General features: G+C 39.9%; 1 protein-coding gene across 1 annotated transcript in view; it reads left to right on the top strand.

Moving 5' to 3' along the window:
- Window positions 1-15,687, top strand: part of SHTN1 (shootin 1) — a 75,440-nt gene that overhangs the window by 9,855 nt on the left and 49,898 nt on the right. The window contains exons 3-7 of the mRNA XM_065408126.1: window positions 4,171-4,265; window positions 6,313-6,481; window positions 9,164-9,261; window positions 10,249-10,330; window positions 14,000-14,094. Of these exons, the coding sequence (XP_065264198.1) occupies window positions 4,179-4,265; window positions 6,313-6,481; window positions 9,164-9,261; window positions 10,249-10,330; window positions 14,000-14,094 (531 nt within the window). The 5' untranslated portion in view covers window positions 4,171-4,178. The remainder of the gene's footprint in view (window positions 1-4,170; window positions 4,266-6,312; window positions 6,482-9,163; window positions 9,262-10,248; window positions 10,331-13,999; window positions 14,095-15,687) is intronic.

The following is a 15,687-nucleotide window of genomic DNA, read 5'->3' as shown; positions in this document are numbered from 1 at the left end:
TAAAAAATGGTAACTTTTACTATCCTCAAATGATCTTGTATAATTGCTCCATAAGGCAAGGATATTCTTAAATAAGAAGTCTAATTCCTGTGGAAAAAAACGCAGCCTGTTTGGGTTTTTGTTATGATACTGTGAATACCAGAATGTGACAAAAATGTCAAGTAGTTAAGGCTTAAAATTCAAAGTAATATTTGATGTAAAATTTTATAGGTTTCCTTTATCTTCCTTTCACGTTTTTAAAGAACATACCTTGTAAACATAGTGATAAAATGCCAAGAATATTAGGATTTTAAGGCAATAATAGAGCCCATTATTTAAATGACAATATAAAAGGCAATTATATTGATGAAGAGCTACACCGGCTTTGTGTCTGTGAATAAACTTGGCCTGTACTCAGCTTCTATTTGTTCTCCTGGCATAAACACATATTGTGTGTGATTCCAGTTTAATGGGGCCCCGTTTGTATGCCAAGCAGCTGCATTTTAGGCCCTATTGCGTGATTTCATAGCTCTCTGAAAATTGGTTCTATTCAGCACAAGAGATAGAAGGTGGTGGTGGGGGGGAAAGCTTCAACACACAATCATTTCTTTTCAATTGGAGCCAGCAAGGTTGATGACAACATGACCATTGTGTTATAATGATAAGACCACTAAGGATCTGTACCTCTCATCAAGGCTTTCACACAACAGCAGATACAATTTAATTCACTGCTCTGTCAGCAGTGCTGATACCATTATGCCGTCTGTCTCCACAGTTATAATCACTGTCCTCCGAGAAATGCAGTTGAAATGATCTTGAGCAGTCAAAGAAACTCTCAATTAAGGCTGCCACTTCCAATGTGTCAGATTGTGTCTTATGCACTTGGTACAATTTTCACTTCCAATCCTGTTTATTTACAATGTCTACCAGTAATTACGCTTAACGTGTCATTTAGTGAGGGTGCCCCTGCCAAGGAGATTGTTGGGTGCTGCCGTACCATTGAGTGGGAGTTTCTCGCAGTCAATGCCATCAGCAGCTTTTAGTCCCTGATGGGATGCAGTAGTAATGTTGATAATGCAAGTATCGTGCTCATCAAGTCATAATTAGATGCCACTCAAATGTGCCACTTGTAATAACAGTGTTGATTCATGTTTTCTCGGTGACTGCAACTACTAATTAGTTAAGTGGTTTTTGGCTGGCCTGCATTTGCTGCAGATTATTATTACCTCTGAAAAAACGTCAAGGTTAGAGATGTTTCTGGCCACTTAGTGCTGCTTTATGAATTTTAATATTAACATAATAAGAACTTTGGGCAGATTTAGGAAGTAATATATTTTTGTATTTAATTTGGAAAGAATTTTTTTTCCTGAGTTTAATCATAATTGCAGGTTAATTAAGCTTAAGTGAACCAAGAGTAATCTCTAGTTGTATTATGTGACCTGGTCCTGGTTTCCTAACTTTAACTAGTTTTGCATGCAGGATTTGAGATAAGGTTCTTTCCCTCTTGGTGGATATATACAGTATAATATATCCATCTGTCCTCAATTTCTGAGTTTATGATGCAACAACAACAAAAGGAAAAGCACCAATAGTCAATTTCTTAAGTTTTCCTCTTTAAAATATGTTCCTCCACATCCTCCAGTGAAGGGCAGCACCTTTGCTCCATACCAAGAGTGTAGTCTTTCTGTTAAGCAAGCATAACTGGCCACAGAAAGATCACCCCAGCGCATGAGATTCCACAATGATCAAGGAACTCCCATGTTCCTCTTCTCTCTACTGCCAGTTTAGGGGACATGGTCTGAGGATAGATAGAGGTTGTTGGCCAGGATTCCTCAATGTTTTGCAAATATCCAGCTGTTCTTTTGGTCTTTTCAGGCTGTTTATGGCCAGCAGAAATTAGAGCAGACTAGGGGCTACTTTAAGGCTTTATCTACATTGGAAACTGAACAACAAAAGTTTTGTCGTTCAGGGGTGTGAAAAAACCACTCCCACGAATGACAAAAGTTTTGCAGTTGAAAAGCGCCGGTGTGAACAGCGCTTTGTCTGCAGGAGTGCTCTCCTGCCTGCCGCCCCGTTGGAAGTGGAAGCTTTTTGTCAGAAGGAGAGCTCTCTCCTGCCGACAAACAGCAGCTACACTGCGTGCCTCTTAGCGGCACAGCTGTAGTAGCACAGCTGTGTTGTTAAAAGGTGCGTAGTGTGGACAAAGCCTTATTTATGCTGGAGGACTAACACTGCACATAGTGGTCCCAGCATCAGGAACGTCAAGGTGAGTGTTTTATGTCACTTTGGCCCAACTTGCATGGCCTGCCTTTCACCTATAGCCAAAGACTTGCCCCATAATCTCTAAGTTATTTTTAACTTCAAAACATAAAATTTTCTTGTATTATTGACTAAATAGCATTAGCAAAAGTACATTTGTAAAATAATGGTAAAACTTCTCAACTGACAGCACTTTGCTATCTTCCTAAACTATTTCATCTGTGTTGTGCCCATCAGTGTGGTGTCTGGGCACTAGTAGTGTCTGTTCCCATTTTTTTTATATCTTTGTCTAATGAACTACATGGTCTGAAAATATTTTTCCAGTCACAATTCTCAAGCTTGTTTCGGGGGAAGAAATATATCTATTTCTTTAGTGTATGAAGCTGTTACGTTTTAACTCTATATCTTCCTGGCGATTAAATAATACAAATGAATTTTTCAGTTTTCCTCTCTTCAAGCTAAATTCTGCTACCCTTATTGACGTTGTGTAGTATCATAGTCTGTGAATAGTCCTATTTCCATATTAAAGTCTTGATTCTGCAGTTGACTCCATGCAAGGAAAGCAATCTGCCACCACAGAATCAGCTGCAGAATGAGGGCCCCAGGACACTGAGGGTGTCAGAATCTAGCCCTCAGAGTAAAGATGGTGCAGTGGTTAAGACGCTAACCTGAGGACTCGAGAGACCCGATTCAATTCCCTATTCTGCCACAGACTTCCTGTGTGACCTTGGGCAAGTCACTTAGAGGAGGAGATTTTCCAAGCCATAAATGGTGTCTGGTGCTTAACGCTCACTGAAAGTCAATGCGAGTTAGGCACCTAACTGCCATCTGTGCTTTGAAAATCCCCTTTTAGTCCCTCTGTGCCTCAGTTCCCCCTCTGTAAAATGGGGATAATAGTACTTTCCTGTTTTATGGGGGTTTGAGGATAAATACATGTAAACATTGTGAGGTGCTCAGATACCAAATTGCCTATTTCACAATCACTCTGACATGATCTCAAAAGTTCTAATGTGGATATTTCTGTTGTGTGTTACTATCTGATCATCACTGTATCTTATTTAGGCCCCAGTCCCACAAAAGGATCCATGTGAGTGTTGGGGTCTGCCTATGTGTATTGTAGCAGGACTGGGAGCACAGGTTGTAAAGTCTTTAGTTTATGTTCGTACAGTGCCAGGCACAGAGAGAACTCAAGCCATAAATAATAATTAAAATACAAAAACCTTTGTCATTGCATTGTTCCAATTGCACAGTTTAAATTACAAATAAAGTCAGGAAATGCCCAAGTTAAAGTTTCAACAGCAGTACTAACTAAGCTGTGTGGCATGCCCATTCTGTGGCTTTTATGATACAGTGTTCAGCCAACAACAGAATCCTACATTATGCCTGGAATGGTCTCCATGAAGTCAGTGAGCCCACTTGTGGAGTAAGGTACTACTCCATGTGAGTGCCCTGTGTTCTGAAGGAACTCACACTTTGGAGCAGAGACTCTCTCTCCCTCTTCCCCCCCCTTTCTTTTATTTGTTTAGCACCTAGCATGATGGGGTTCTGGTCCAACTAGAGCTCCTGCATGTTACTACAATACAATTAATAAATGATGATCATTGTCAAAATTGTCCCTTCTGGCCTTAAAAACCTGTCAATTTATGACTTGCTTTTAGCTATCTGAAACTTCTGTAATTATAATTTTGCTAGCATGGTTAATAATATTCTGATTGCTGCTTACAAAGTATATCTCTCATTCTGTTTTCATAACCTTTCCTCTCTACATGCATTCGTATGGGCTGTGCTTTTCTGAGTTTGCAAAACCATTTAAAAACGTTATTGATGTGGAAGACAGTGTAGTCATAATCATGGGATGAGTGTCAGTTACAGTAAAAAATTAGTCAGCTTTTTCAGCTTTGTAAGAAAAAAACACATTTTCCCATTTTCTAGTTTCTCACATGGTTATCGAGGAAGTAAATTGTATGCAGAACCACCTTGAAATCGAAAAGACGTGCCGTGAAAGTGCTGAAGCTTTGGCTTCTAAGGTGAGAACAATTAATACAATTGTTCAATTATATCTATATTCTGATTTCATGATCTCATTCTGAAAGAAGGGGGTGGGGTGTGTGTCTCTCTGTAAGCACAGCAGATGCCTGTTTGCCTTCTTTGAGATATGAAATAGCTTTAAGATAGTAAAAACTATAATTCATATGTGAAACACTGTAAAATGTATTTGTTGTTTTGATGGAAGGTGCCGTCCTTTTAGAAGTGTCTATTTAGTTATGCTTTTGGAATAGCAAGCAAGATACCAGTAATTCATGGAGCATTACTTTTTATAGTCCATTTTATGTGTGTTTGGGCTAAATGGTAAACAAGTTTAAAACTATCCCACATGTGACATAAAGGAATAATGGGCATCTCAGTATATGAATCAAATGAAAAAGTCGGCCAAAGCATTACATTTCAGGTGATTGTTCATGAAAGCTAACCGAGGGCAGGCAAAAGGTGACCTCCAGTGCTCTGTTGATTGCATCTAGTCTGATGAATTTACCAAGTGTGTAATTTTCTATATTCCATCTCATCAGAAGTACATTATTATTAAAGAATGTTTTTATCTCTGTGTTATGTATTTTTGGTTGTGTAAAATGCATCTGAGCCACTTCATCAGAAAATGGATTACAGCAATTTTGAACCAAATTTCATTAGCAATGCCAGCTGCTTTTTTGCCTGCCCAGAGTACTACTTCGGATGTGGCAGAAATCACACCAACAAGAAATCTCTTTAATTTAGATGCATTAGCAATGTACTTTCCAGAAGTATTTACTTAATTGTTTGCATAATGACACGATATTAGAATTCATAAGGTAGTCAATCAGCATATAACTAAGAAAAGTAATTTATGTATGTAACTTTCCTCTCCTCTGTTCATTATTTGTAACATACGTAGTGACACACATGGGTGGTTAAAAGACTTGCACTGTCCAGTAGGGCTGATGTGCTTGTTAGTATGTGCTGACTAAAACGTGCAAGATTCCTCTGCTTCCTTTATTTCAGTCTTTGGAAGTGAGATGTGTTTGAAGAGGCTCTGTACTCAAGCAAATCTCCCATTTTTATGGAAGGGAGTTTTGCCTAGGTAAAGAATTCAGGATCATTTCCCCAGTACAGTAACTGTAGGGTATCCCTTCTAATCAAAGGAGGAAGTATGGTCACTGGCTGCATTTTTCAGATTGTATAGGCCAGGGTGCATTGTGTGTTGTTGGGGGCAGATCTGGACCTGATCTCTGTGGGGGCAGAGAGGGTTGCTTAGATGTTGGCACATGGGCATGCAAACATTGCACACCCCTTGTGCACTGTGGAGCTTAGCTTTGGGGGGCTATGTACATGCAGGCAGAATACAGATGTGGAGCAACCAAGGAAAGGCTGGGAGGGAGACCGAAGAATCTATTGCTATCTGGATCCTCCAGTTCTTCCTGCCAGCACCAACTCGCTTCATGGTAGGGGTGCATTTAAGCTCCCTCATTGTTCTTTCCCAGACATGCATCTGCTTAGCATCCAACCCAACTACTGGGGATGGGCATTGGCCTGTGGTTATGACCCATAGTGTATTCGATTATTTAAATTCTGTGATATGACTGTCTTTTTACATATATTGAACCTATGTTGTTAACTCTCTGGCATCAAAATAATTAGAAGTTAATTATGACTTCTTTAGGATTAAGCACTTTTATTAATGCCAATGTATGATGAAGGACAGCAGCTGAGGCAGCTATCACAATATATAGGATTAAAGTAAGCATGCTAATTAATTGATTTGAGGCTATCTAGGATATTCACTAACCAGGAGTACCAGAGAGAAACATTTCCTATATGAAGTAAGAAATGGGCCTGACTGAACCATAATGTCAGATCCAAACCACTTCAAAGTAGTAGGGGGCCAAACTTCATGGTTTGGGCCCCTCTTTAGTGTTAGGTGCTATGTTTTAAAGTAATAGAATTTTGTCTTGCTTGCTGCTGATTGATAAATCTTCTGATTAAAATAGAGAAGAAAAAGAATATACTTAGTTACATACTGTGTGTATCTTTACTTTTCAGTTGAACAAAGAAAATAAGACCCTGAAAAGAATTAGCATGTTGTATATGGCTAAACTGGGGCCAGATATTATTACAGAAGAAATTAACATTGATGACGATGATTCATCCACAGAAACTGAAGGTAGCTCGGGTTCGTGCAACTCGGTGCATTGTCAACAGCAAATGAAAGGTGAGCTCTGCTGTTGCATAGACCGCATTGTGCAGGATAACTGTTACCATATCAAACATACATACTGTAGAACAAGTTACAATGCAATGACGGAGTAGTCCTACACTCAGGTGAGAGCTTTCAGTGTTGTTGACTCAATAAAATAAACATTTGCATTAGTCTAGTAACAGTGATGTGTCAGTCACTTGTTACTTTTTACATACACAGAAAGACTGAGGGCAGGGTCACCTATGGCATTATTTCAGCTGCTGTTTGTGTAAAGTTTCCTCAGTAGGCATATAAGGCAGCGTTCCTTGCCAGCTTTCATTTGGTATCTGTATATTTCCTTCCATGAAAACCCTGTGTCCATCTAACTTTGCGTGAGGCACTACCAAAATAAGTGAGTTAAACAGGGACTTTTGCACTGGGACAAACAGCAAAGCTTGAGGGTGACAAAGGGTGTTTATCCCAGAGAACTCTACTTTATTAGTAAGTTTCTGAGTTCCCTTTTCTTTTTTTGCAAGCAGTCCCTACTGGAATAAGAGCTTCCCTCCCAGCCTGATTCTGCATAAGCTTGTGTTGATTATGATGGCATGGCTTCTAACAAAGGGCATGTATGGATTTCCCCAATTCAGCATTATGAGACAAGTTAAAATGCTCCCTTTTTAAAAGAACCTCTACTCTTTCTAATCGCAATAGCAGTAATCCTACTACTTACAGAGTGTTTTATGGTCCTGAGCTTTAATCGTGTTAATTACTCTCAGTTTAACTTGTGTGACCTCACTTAATTACTATACTGGTGCAGCCTATGCTAGTGAAGAAGGAGTCTGGATGTAAAGATCAGACACTGTGCAGACATGAACTAGATAATTGTCAAAACACCCCCGTGTAGTAGGGAAGTATGATTCTCCCCATTTTACCAACGAGAAAGCTGAGGCACAGAGCAGTTAAATGCTTTGTCTAACACTGCACAGCGAATCACTGTCGGAACTGGGATCGAACTCCAGAGTTCCTAGTACTTCCCCTTGGAGAAAGAAGCCAAGGATCCTGTTGGAGGTTGAGAAGAGAGGGAGCAGGGAAAAGTCTGGTTGGGTACTGAGAAGGGTACTAAGAAAGTTGAGGAGGAGAGAATAACTGAAAGGTCAAAGGTTCAGATAAGCACAGTGAGGGTGGAGGGAAAGGGAGGGATGCATTGTATCTCTTGTCATTGTTGAAGATGCCATTATACAAGGAAATGTGGTCTGTCTTCCAGGAGTTAGAATAGCTGGTTTCTATTCCCTGCTCTGTCACTGACTTACTGTGAGGTCTTGGGCAAGTTACAACCTCCCTGTGCCTCAGACTTTCCTTCTGCACAGTAGAAGGATAATAAATAATCCTGCCTACCTCACATGGGTGCTGGGAGCCTTCCTTAACATTTGTTAAATGTTTGTGATTCTTGAATGGAAGTGCAAAGTATTTTAGCAGTGGTATAATAGTCACTGTAGTAGGAGGGGTTGTATTGTCCCACTGGCTGGAGGGAGATCACGTTTGTTTAAGCAGGGAGATCTTTGCTGATTTGCTCCAAAAACAACACACAGAAAACACCCCCAATCCTTGCCAATGTACTTGCCCAGCCACTTGCATGGAAAGTTCCCCAGGTGCCCATCCCAGAGAGAGCAGGGTGGAGGCTGCTATTCAGACAAAAAGAAAAAGTTTGAAAAGCCCAATATTTCCAGGGATTTTAAATAATTTTAATCACTGCTCCCAATATGCAATATCCAGTATGTCCAGCAACCATCTCTGCCCAGTCTGCAATTGACTAGGAACAGATGTTGAAGCTAATGGTTTGGTATTCAAAGAGCAGCAGCACTATGAAAAATGGAAGGCAGGTGGGGAATCAGAGGGTTTGGTGAGAACTAATAGAACCAGTAAGTCTCTATCTTTTGTCTCCTTATTTTTTAGTGTTAAGCAACAATTTTAAACTAAGCCCTTATGCTCCCAATAAGAAGTGATTGTAATCCAATGTTTTATTCCATTGTAATTTAATTATCAAAATATGAAGTAAATTAAGAAACAAATTCCGAGGAGAAAATTACTAGAATTAGCTCTTCTATCAGTAAAAAGGTTATATGCTGACTCACTTCAAATAATGTCACAAGGGTTATAAATTGGCAGCTATTCAGGAGTATTTCTTCACAGAAAACCTCCCAAAGTATTAAGTGCCTGTTGTTTGTTTATATCTTATTGTGACAAGAAAGAGATCATGATCCGAAAGGAATTCAAGTGCATTAATTTGTTTTACAGGCAGCCTCTAAAAATATTTTTCTGTTGCCACATGGCCTCATCTTGTGAGGTGCTGAGCATCTCCTGAGGGGACTGAGGGTCTTCAGCATCTGGCAGCATTGCACCCATAATAGCATATTGCTTTTCAGAAAGAGTTTTCAGCAGAATGCAGTAAAAGCAAAGATAAAAGAACTGGACAAGGGAGATTACCTTGGTAGAGCAAATCTGAAACTGTAGCCGCGTTGCAGATCTGTTGTATGACACCTAAGAGAAGCATGTGTCTGTGTATGTATTTATGGAACCTAGGCTATGACTGATATTTTGTCTTTGCAGCCCAGTGTGTTTCATGCTCGGCTGTATCCACATAATTGTTGGATACCCCACCCCACCCCCTCGAGTATAAGATGAAAAATATTTTTTTTTCCCCTCCTGAAAATGTAGAGCTGCGAGATCAAATTATATCTGTTCAGGAGCAAAAGAAGACCTTGGCCATTGAACTGGAAAACCTGAGGCGCAAACTTGTAGAAGTAATTGAAGAAGTATGTATTGTAGCATGGAAGGCGAGACCATTAGTGTGCATTCAGTACCTTTTGTATGTAGTGTTGGTTGAAAACTGTCAGTTGTGAAGTTAATTGAATACTATCTAATCGGAGGGTTCACCAACCTTGTTGTACTATGGACGACTTCGTAAGAGACAGGTCCTTTCACTGACCACCTTAATGTATCCCCCAACTCCCAAATTATTTGATTTTGTGTGGATGTCCAGGAAGGGCTTTGTGGACCAAGGATTGTTATTCTCTGGTCTAAACTGTGGTGTTGTCTGCGTTGGATCTTGCCCTGATTTTTAGCCATCAGCAGTCACTCACCAATGTAACTAGACAGGCAAAGGGGCTGTTTTGAGCCGATGGCATATAGAACTAAACATGTTTCAAACTGGGCTAAGCTATGTACTGATGCAAATCACAGCTTATAATCATTTGTCCTGTCTGCCCTACACCTGCATTCAATATTCCAAGCAACAGCTCTTGGACAATAAACAGAGACATCCTCTCCCTCCCCTTGTCTCCCTTCCCCCCCCCCCCCCCCCAAATTGCATAACTGTAGCTTGCCTGTGTTAAAATTCAGTCAATAGTGGGTAAGCGAATAACTTTTTAACCTTTTACCTTGGAATCTGTCAGGATAAAGACAATGTAGAAGTACAGATATGTTGTATTTGCTGCTGTAATTGGTGTGTGTCATGAAAGTGGGCAATGCAATCTCCAAAAGACCAGTTTGGTTCTGCAGTACTTCATAACGTTTGAAAACAATATTATCTCGAGGAGAGAAATATCTATGAGTCAGGTGGGGAACTCCCTTGAACCCCTTTGAAAATTACAATCTGAAGCCGAAAGTAAGCCCTCCAGTCAGAAATCAACTATTCAAAGTAAATCTGCATGTAAAATAAGATGCAATAATATATTATGCTGTTAATTAGATTCTCACTAATTTATTATTCATCTGTTTGTGTTTTATTTATACTCTTCTAGGTAAATAAAGTAAAGGAAGAAAAAGCTGTTCTGACAGCAGAAGTTCATGAACAAAGGAAACTATTGGAAAAATGTAACCGAGGTGCGTGTTCTCAATATTGTTTTTTCACCATCTTCCTCCCTTGCTACTTTATCTCCCGATAATCTGCAGAGCTTTTTCTTAAATTGTGTTGTAATTTATCTTCATAGTGACTGAAGTGACATTCGGGCCATGTTGTGCTAGGCACTGTGTAAACACGTAGGAGACAGTCCCTTCTCTAAAAAAAATTTCATTCTTTAAATAGTCAAGACAGGTGAAAGGTGTGAGCGATGGGGAACCAAGGCACAGAGAGATTTAAGTGAATGTACCCAGGATTTCAGAGGGAGTCTGTGGCAGAGGTGGAAATTAAACCCAGATCTCCTGAGTCCCAGTTTGTTGTCTTAACCACAAGGACCAACCTTCCTCTTAACTTAGGTACTTAATTTTAAATATCTACAATTCCTGATGCATTGCAAAGTTTTACATTCAAAACAGCACACACAAGGGCTACACCCATCAATATTCAAAGAGAGCGATCTTCCCCACTCATACACCATTTCCTGTTTGAAGTCTTCTCCAAATCATTCCCCCACAATCATTCTCCACCAACTCCCATGGGAAAACAGGTAGTCGGTAGGTCCTGCAGCACCCCCCCCAAAATCTTCCGACTCAGGCTACTACACACAAAGGAGCACAGTGAGTTCCAAAGGCCTCGGTCTTCTCACAGAATGTTCTTTGACCAGCTCTGTCCTTTTACACCGAAAAGGGACTATTAATTTGAATCCATCAGCTGGCGAGTGTCACACTGACAGACAGATGTGGTCTCTCAAGTAGTGGGGATTCCAGACAATTTATGATGTCATAGGAAGATGTACACAGGATCAGTGTAGTCTGTCCCCTTCTACAGTGTTGTGAAATTCCGGATTCTGCTGTTGGCTTGAATATTTAGCAGGAAATGCTTGTATTTGTTGTTGTTTTTGTGAATCCCACAGGCCGTTATTGAGCACAGGGAAAGAGTTTGCAGAAACATCAGTGGGCTTTCTGGAAGCTTTCATAGATCATGTAAGAACAATAGAACTATGGAACAAATTGCCTAGGGAAGTCATGGAAGCTCCTTCACTAGAGGTTTTCAAAAAGAGGCTGGATAGCCATTTGTCTTGATGGTTTAGACACAATAAATCCTGCATCTTGGCAGGGGTGTTAGCCTAGATGACCCTTGTGTTCCCTTGTAACCCGGTGGTTCTGTGATTCTATGTATTTCCTCACTTTCACTTGCAATTCCATTGCTTGAGCATCAGAGAACGTGAAGGCAGCGCTTTGAGGACTCTAGAGGTACGCCTACATGGCAAGCAGAAACACACAACAGCGAGTCTAAGAGCTCAGGCCTACAGACTTGGGCTTGTGGGACTCAAATTACGGTGCTAAAAATAGCTGTATGGACGTTCCAGTCCGAGCTTGAATGTCTAGACAGCTCCTTTTAACGCCGTAGCGTGAGCCCCATATCCCTGAGTCTGTAGACTTGGGCTCTGAGACTCGCTGTTGCAGGTTCCTGCTTGCCATGTGGAAGTACCCTAAAAGCATCATCAGCGTGAGAGACTGTGCCAAGGAAGTGTCTGCTGGCATGGTGTGATGGATGAAAGCAGGGGCTCTTCTTAACACCTTCTACAATGTTTTGTTGAAATACCTTCATGTGCTTGAGCAGAAGGGCAATCCATCTGCCTAGATCCAACGGAGTAGGCTAATAGCAGACCAGTGTCTAGTATAGCAATGTATTTCAGTTATTTGAGTGGTGATGCACATAGTAGAAATGCCCTGCCACCTAGAAGATAGGATACATAGGCAGACAAAATTACTTGACCATACACTGATCCCTCTGTCCTTTGTGTGAGCTAGCAGAGCGCTGGAGATTACTGATTTGCTAGTTCTCATATACTCTATTCCTGTTAGCTCTTGTATACCATGCAGCTCTGTTGCAGAGTTCTGTAGATGTAGAAGGAATAAATTATTCTGGCCAGGATTGGTGAATTATCGTAAATTTTTTCTAATTGTTTTGTTCAAGAATTTTCTTTTTTAAATGTAATTTGAGAATCAGTTGGATTTTAGCAGCCTATAATCCATGTCACAAAGTACCACTGACAGTGCTTTGCTTTAGACATAGTTAAGCTTGTCTCCAAAGAGGCAGGGGATTTACCGAGGGTGGTGTTTGAAATTGTATGTCATTACTCTGGAAACCAGTCCTTAGTCAGTTAGAGCTGAAGTGCATTGAGAGAGCAATGTGTGCATGTAGTCATTAAGAGACTTTTTTTAAGGGTTTATTGATATTACTCACAGGTCAGGATTGAGGTGTATGGGCAGAACAATATGAGGAAGTTTGCACAATGCCTGGCCTCACTATGGCTCTTTTTTTAGCCAGCAATATCAGTCTCACTTGCATAACCATTGTTTTAATACGTTACACTCAATAGTACTGATATTACCTTCTTGTTGCAATCTCATTGGTCTCTGATGTAAAGAGACCCCTTGATACAGAGCCACTAATCTCTGGTAGCCAAATGTCAGTTTCCTGGAAATGCGGGCTGCTTTACAAAATATGCAACAATCTTTTATGGATTGAGTATTACGCTTATAGGGCTAGATGGTGGAGCATGCTGACACAGGGGAATAGGACCCCATTTACATCCTTGTGCTCGTTACAGGCTTACTTGAGTCCAGGTATGACAGAGTAAGTACTATTGTGCACTTGCTTATTCCTTCCTGTAATACGTGGGTGGGGGAATGGGCAGATCCTCCTCTTATCCCTTGCTCACTGGTATACAACAACACTGAAATAACAATCTTTATCTAGAAATATTGCAACATCGTTACCAGAGAAAAAGAGGGAGAGGTAGGAGAGGAGAGAGAAGCAAAACATGGGCTGATTTTTTTCTGAGCTTAACAGCCTCATGGAAAATAGGAATGAAATTTAAGCCAGAGACCTTTCATGGATTTGGTTTTAACTAGCCACAGTGGTGGGTGCCATTATTAAAAGCCTAGATGGATGGATAACGGTGTTGGGGGAATAGCATACTTAGTAGGTCTCAATTCATGAATAAGTATTGTTGGAAATTTTATGGGAGGAAAAGTTAATTTAGAGAATTTGATATGGTATATAGTCAATTTCGTACCGTGTACTGCCAGCGTTACAGGACATGAGAAAAATAGTAGAAATAATGTCCTTTTTTTATGTTTATATAACAAGAAATATCCCAAAGTACTTTCCAAACATTACAAAGCTTGGGATGTGTATATACACATGGGGAGCATGTGCACCCGTGTACACACACGGACGTACATAAATTATAAGTAAATTGTGTGTATCATTTCACCCACCATTGAAAGGTAGCCATCTCTGGGTGGAGTTTAACTACGTAGCAGTCCATAGCAACACTACACAACAGCTTAGGACCAGAAGGAAATAATGCAGTATCTAATAGTTCAGTGATTACGCATATAAAGAGGAAGTTTAGGGAAGAAAAGGAGGGCAAAACAAAATCAGAATAGTATAGATGGTTGGAAATGAATGTAGAAATATGGACATATAGAACTACACATTTTTATATTCTTTGTAAGGAATCAAAATATATTGAGCAATGTTGTCCCATGGCCTGATAAAACAAACTGTATCTTTGTTAATTTCTTTGCTAGCTTGTTTTTATTCAGCTTTGTCTGTTTTTGTTTTTGTTTTTTAAATAGTGTCTGTACTGGCAGTGGGAGAATATGAAGAACTCCAGGAAAACTTTGAGTTGGAAAAGAATTTACGGAAGAAAGCGGAGTCATTTGCACAAGAGGTGGGTAGATCAACAGAAATCCTGCAGATGAAGGAATTCCATAAAATATGGGTCTTGTAAAATACAAAGAGGTGAGAACAGGTTTTGATGGTTTTATGGCTAACGCAGACTGGAACCCAGACCTCTTACAGACCATTTCTATGGCCTTGAGCAAGTCACTTAACCTTTGTCCATCAGTTTCCCCACCTGTAAAATTGGTCTAACAATACCTACTTCACAGGTATGTTTAAGGAATAATTCTACAATGTTCATAAGACACTTTAGGATCATTACGTGGTAAGTGCCTTAGAAGTGCAAACTATAATACATTTATATTAATAAATTAAATTGGTAAAATGTAACATTTCCCTCTATTTCATTTTTTAATTTTGCTATTAAATTTGAGATGGCTCAGACAGTCATAACATGAGAATTTATATTCCCAGAATATCGGCTTAATGTTGCAAGGACGACTTTCTTTTTTCACTCTGGTTTGGAGTGGAATACTTTTACTCGCAAAATATATGAACCCAGCCAAAGAAATATGACACAGCACAATATTCAGATAGATGCAAATATGTCTGCAGTTTGGAATATGTCTTCAGAGAAGACCCAGTGTTGGTGAAGATTTCAAACAATCATCTGTGCTGGGGAGAGGCATAATTAGATTTCAGTGTTGTGAAAATGAAGAAAATGAGCTTTGAAAGAACATTATGAAATGTCTGTGATAACTGTCCCAATACCCTCTTGGTCAGTGGGTTTCAACCTGTGGTTGGACGACCCCTGGGGGTCTGCAGGCTCTAATATTTCCAAAAGGATCCACACCTCCATTTGAAATTTTTTAGGGGTCTGCAAATGAAAAAAGGTTGAAAACTACTGTTCTAGGTGGCAGTATTGTTCACCATGGGAATTCTGATAAACTCTAGTGCAATCTTGCCAATCCCAAGCACTGAAAAGTCGTGAGATTGGCTTAAAACTCATGCAGTTTAAAAAAATAATGTTCTTCTTCTTTGCTTCCTGGTTTTTGAGCTTTAGGGTACACATGGGTTATGTTATCAAGCATTTTCTCCATAACTATGTAGGCTAGAAAACTTTTTTTTTTAATAGAAGCTGAGATTCTCAAATAATCATGTGACTCTGGAACCCAGGGTTTTAAGGAGAACACCAAATATTGCAAGGCTCACAGTAAAATAAGAGTTGGCAAAACAGCAGTGTTGTGAACGGTAGAAGTATGTTAGGTCTGATTTGAAATGTCCATTCAGTTTTGAACACCTGGGTGCAGGCAAATAGAATGTGCTTTCCTGGGCACTAAATTTCTTTTGGGCAACTGGCTGGCTTTTTATTTTCTTTTAACCAAGTCTTTCAAGAAATCTCTGCTTGATAACTCCTGCGCATCTAACTACACCCACTATGCTAGTGATCATATTGTGTGGTAAGGGCATTTTTTGACTGGGAGATTACGGAAGCGAATGGATATGTTTATTGGATGCAGTGTTTGCCAACTACACCTTTGTCTTGGTTTGGATATTCATAATGCTTAATAGATGAAGAGAGTAATAGAAAAAGTTGTTTCTTTTAAAAAAAAAACAAAAAAAACCCCTCCAAACCCCCCAG

Source organism: Emys orbicularis, chromosome 7 (genome assembly GCF_028017835.1).
Source record: "Emys orbicularis isolate rEmyOrb1 chromosome 7, rEmyOrb1.hap1, whole genome shotgun sequence".
Classification (NCBI taxonomy): Eukaryota; Metazoa; Chordata; order Testudines; family Emydidae; genus Emys; species Emys orbicularis.
Note: the sequence above shows the minus strand (reverse complement) of the source record. Positions and strands in the feature narration are given on the sequence as shown.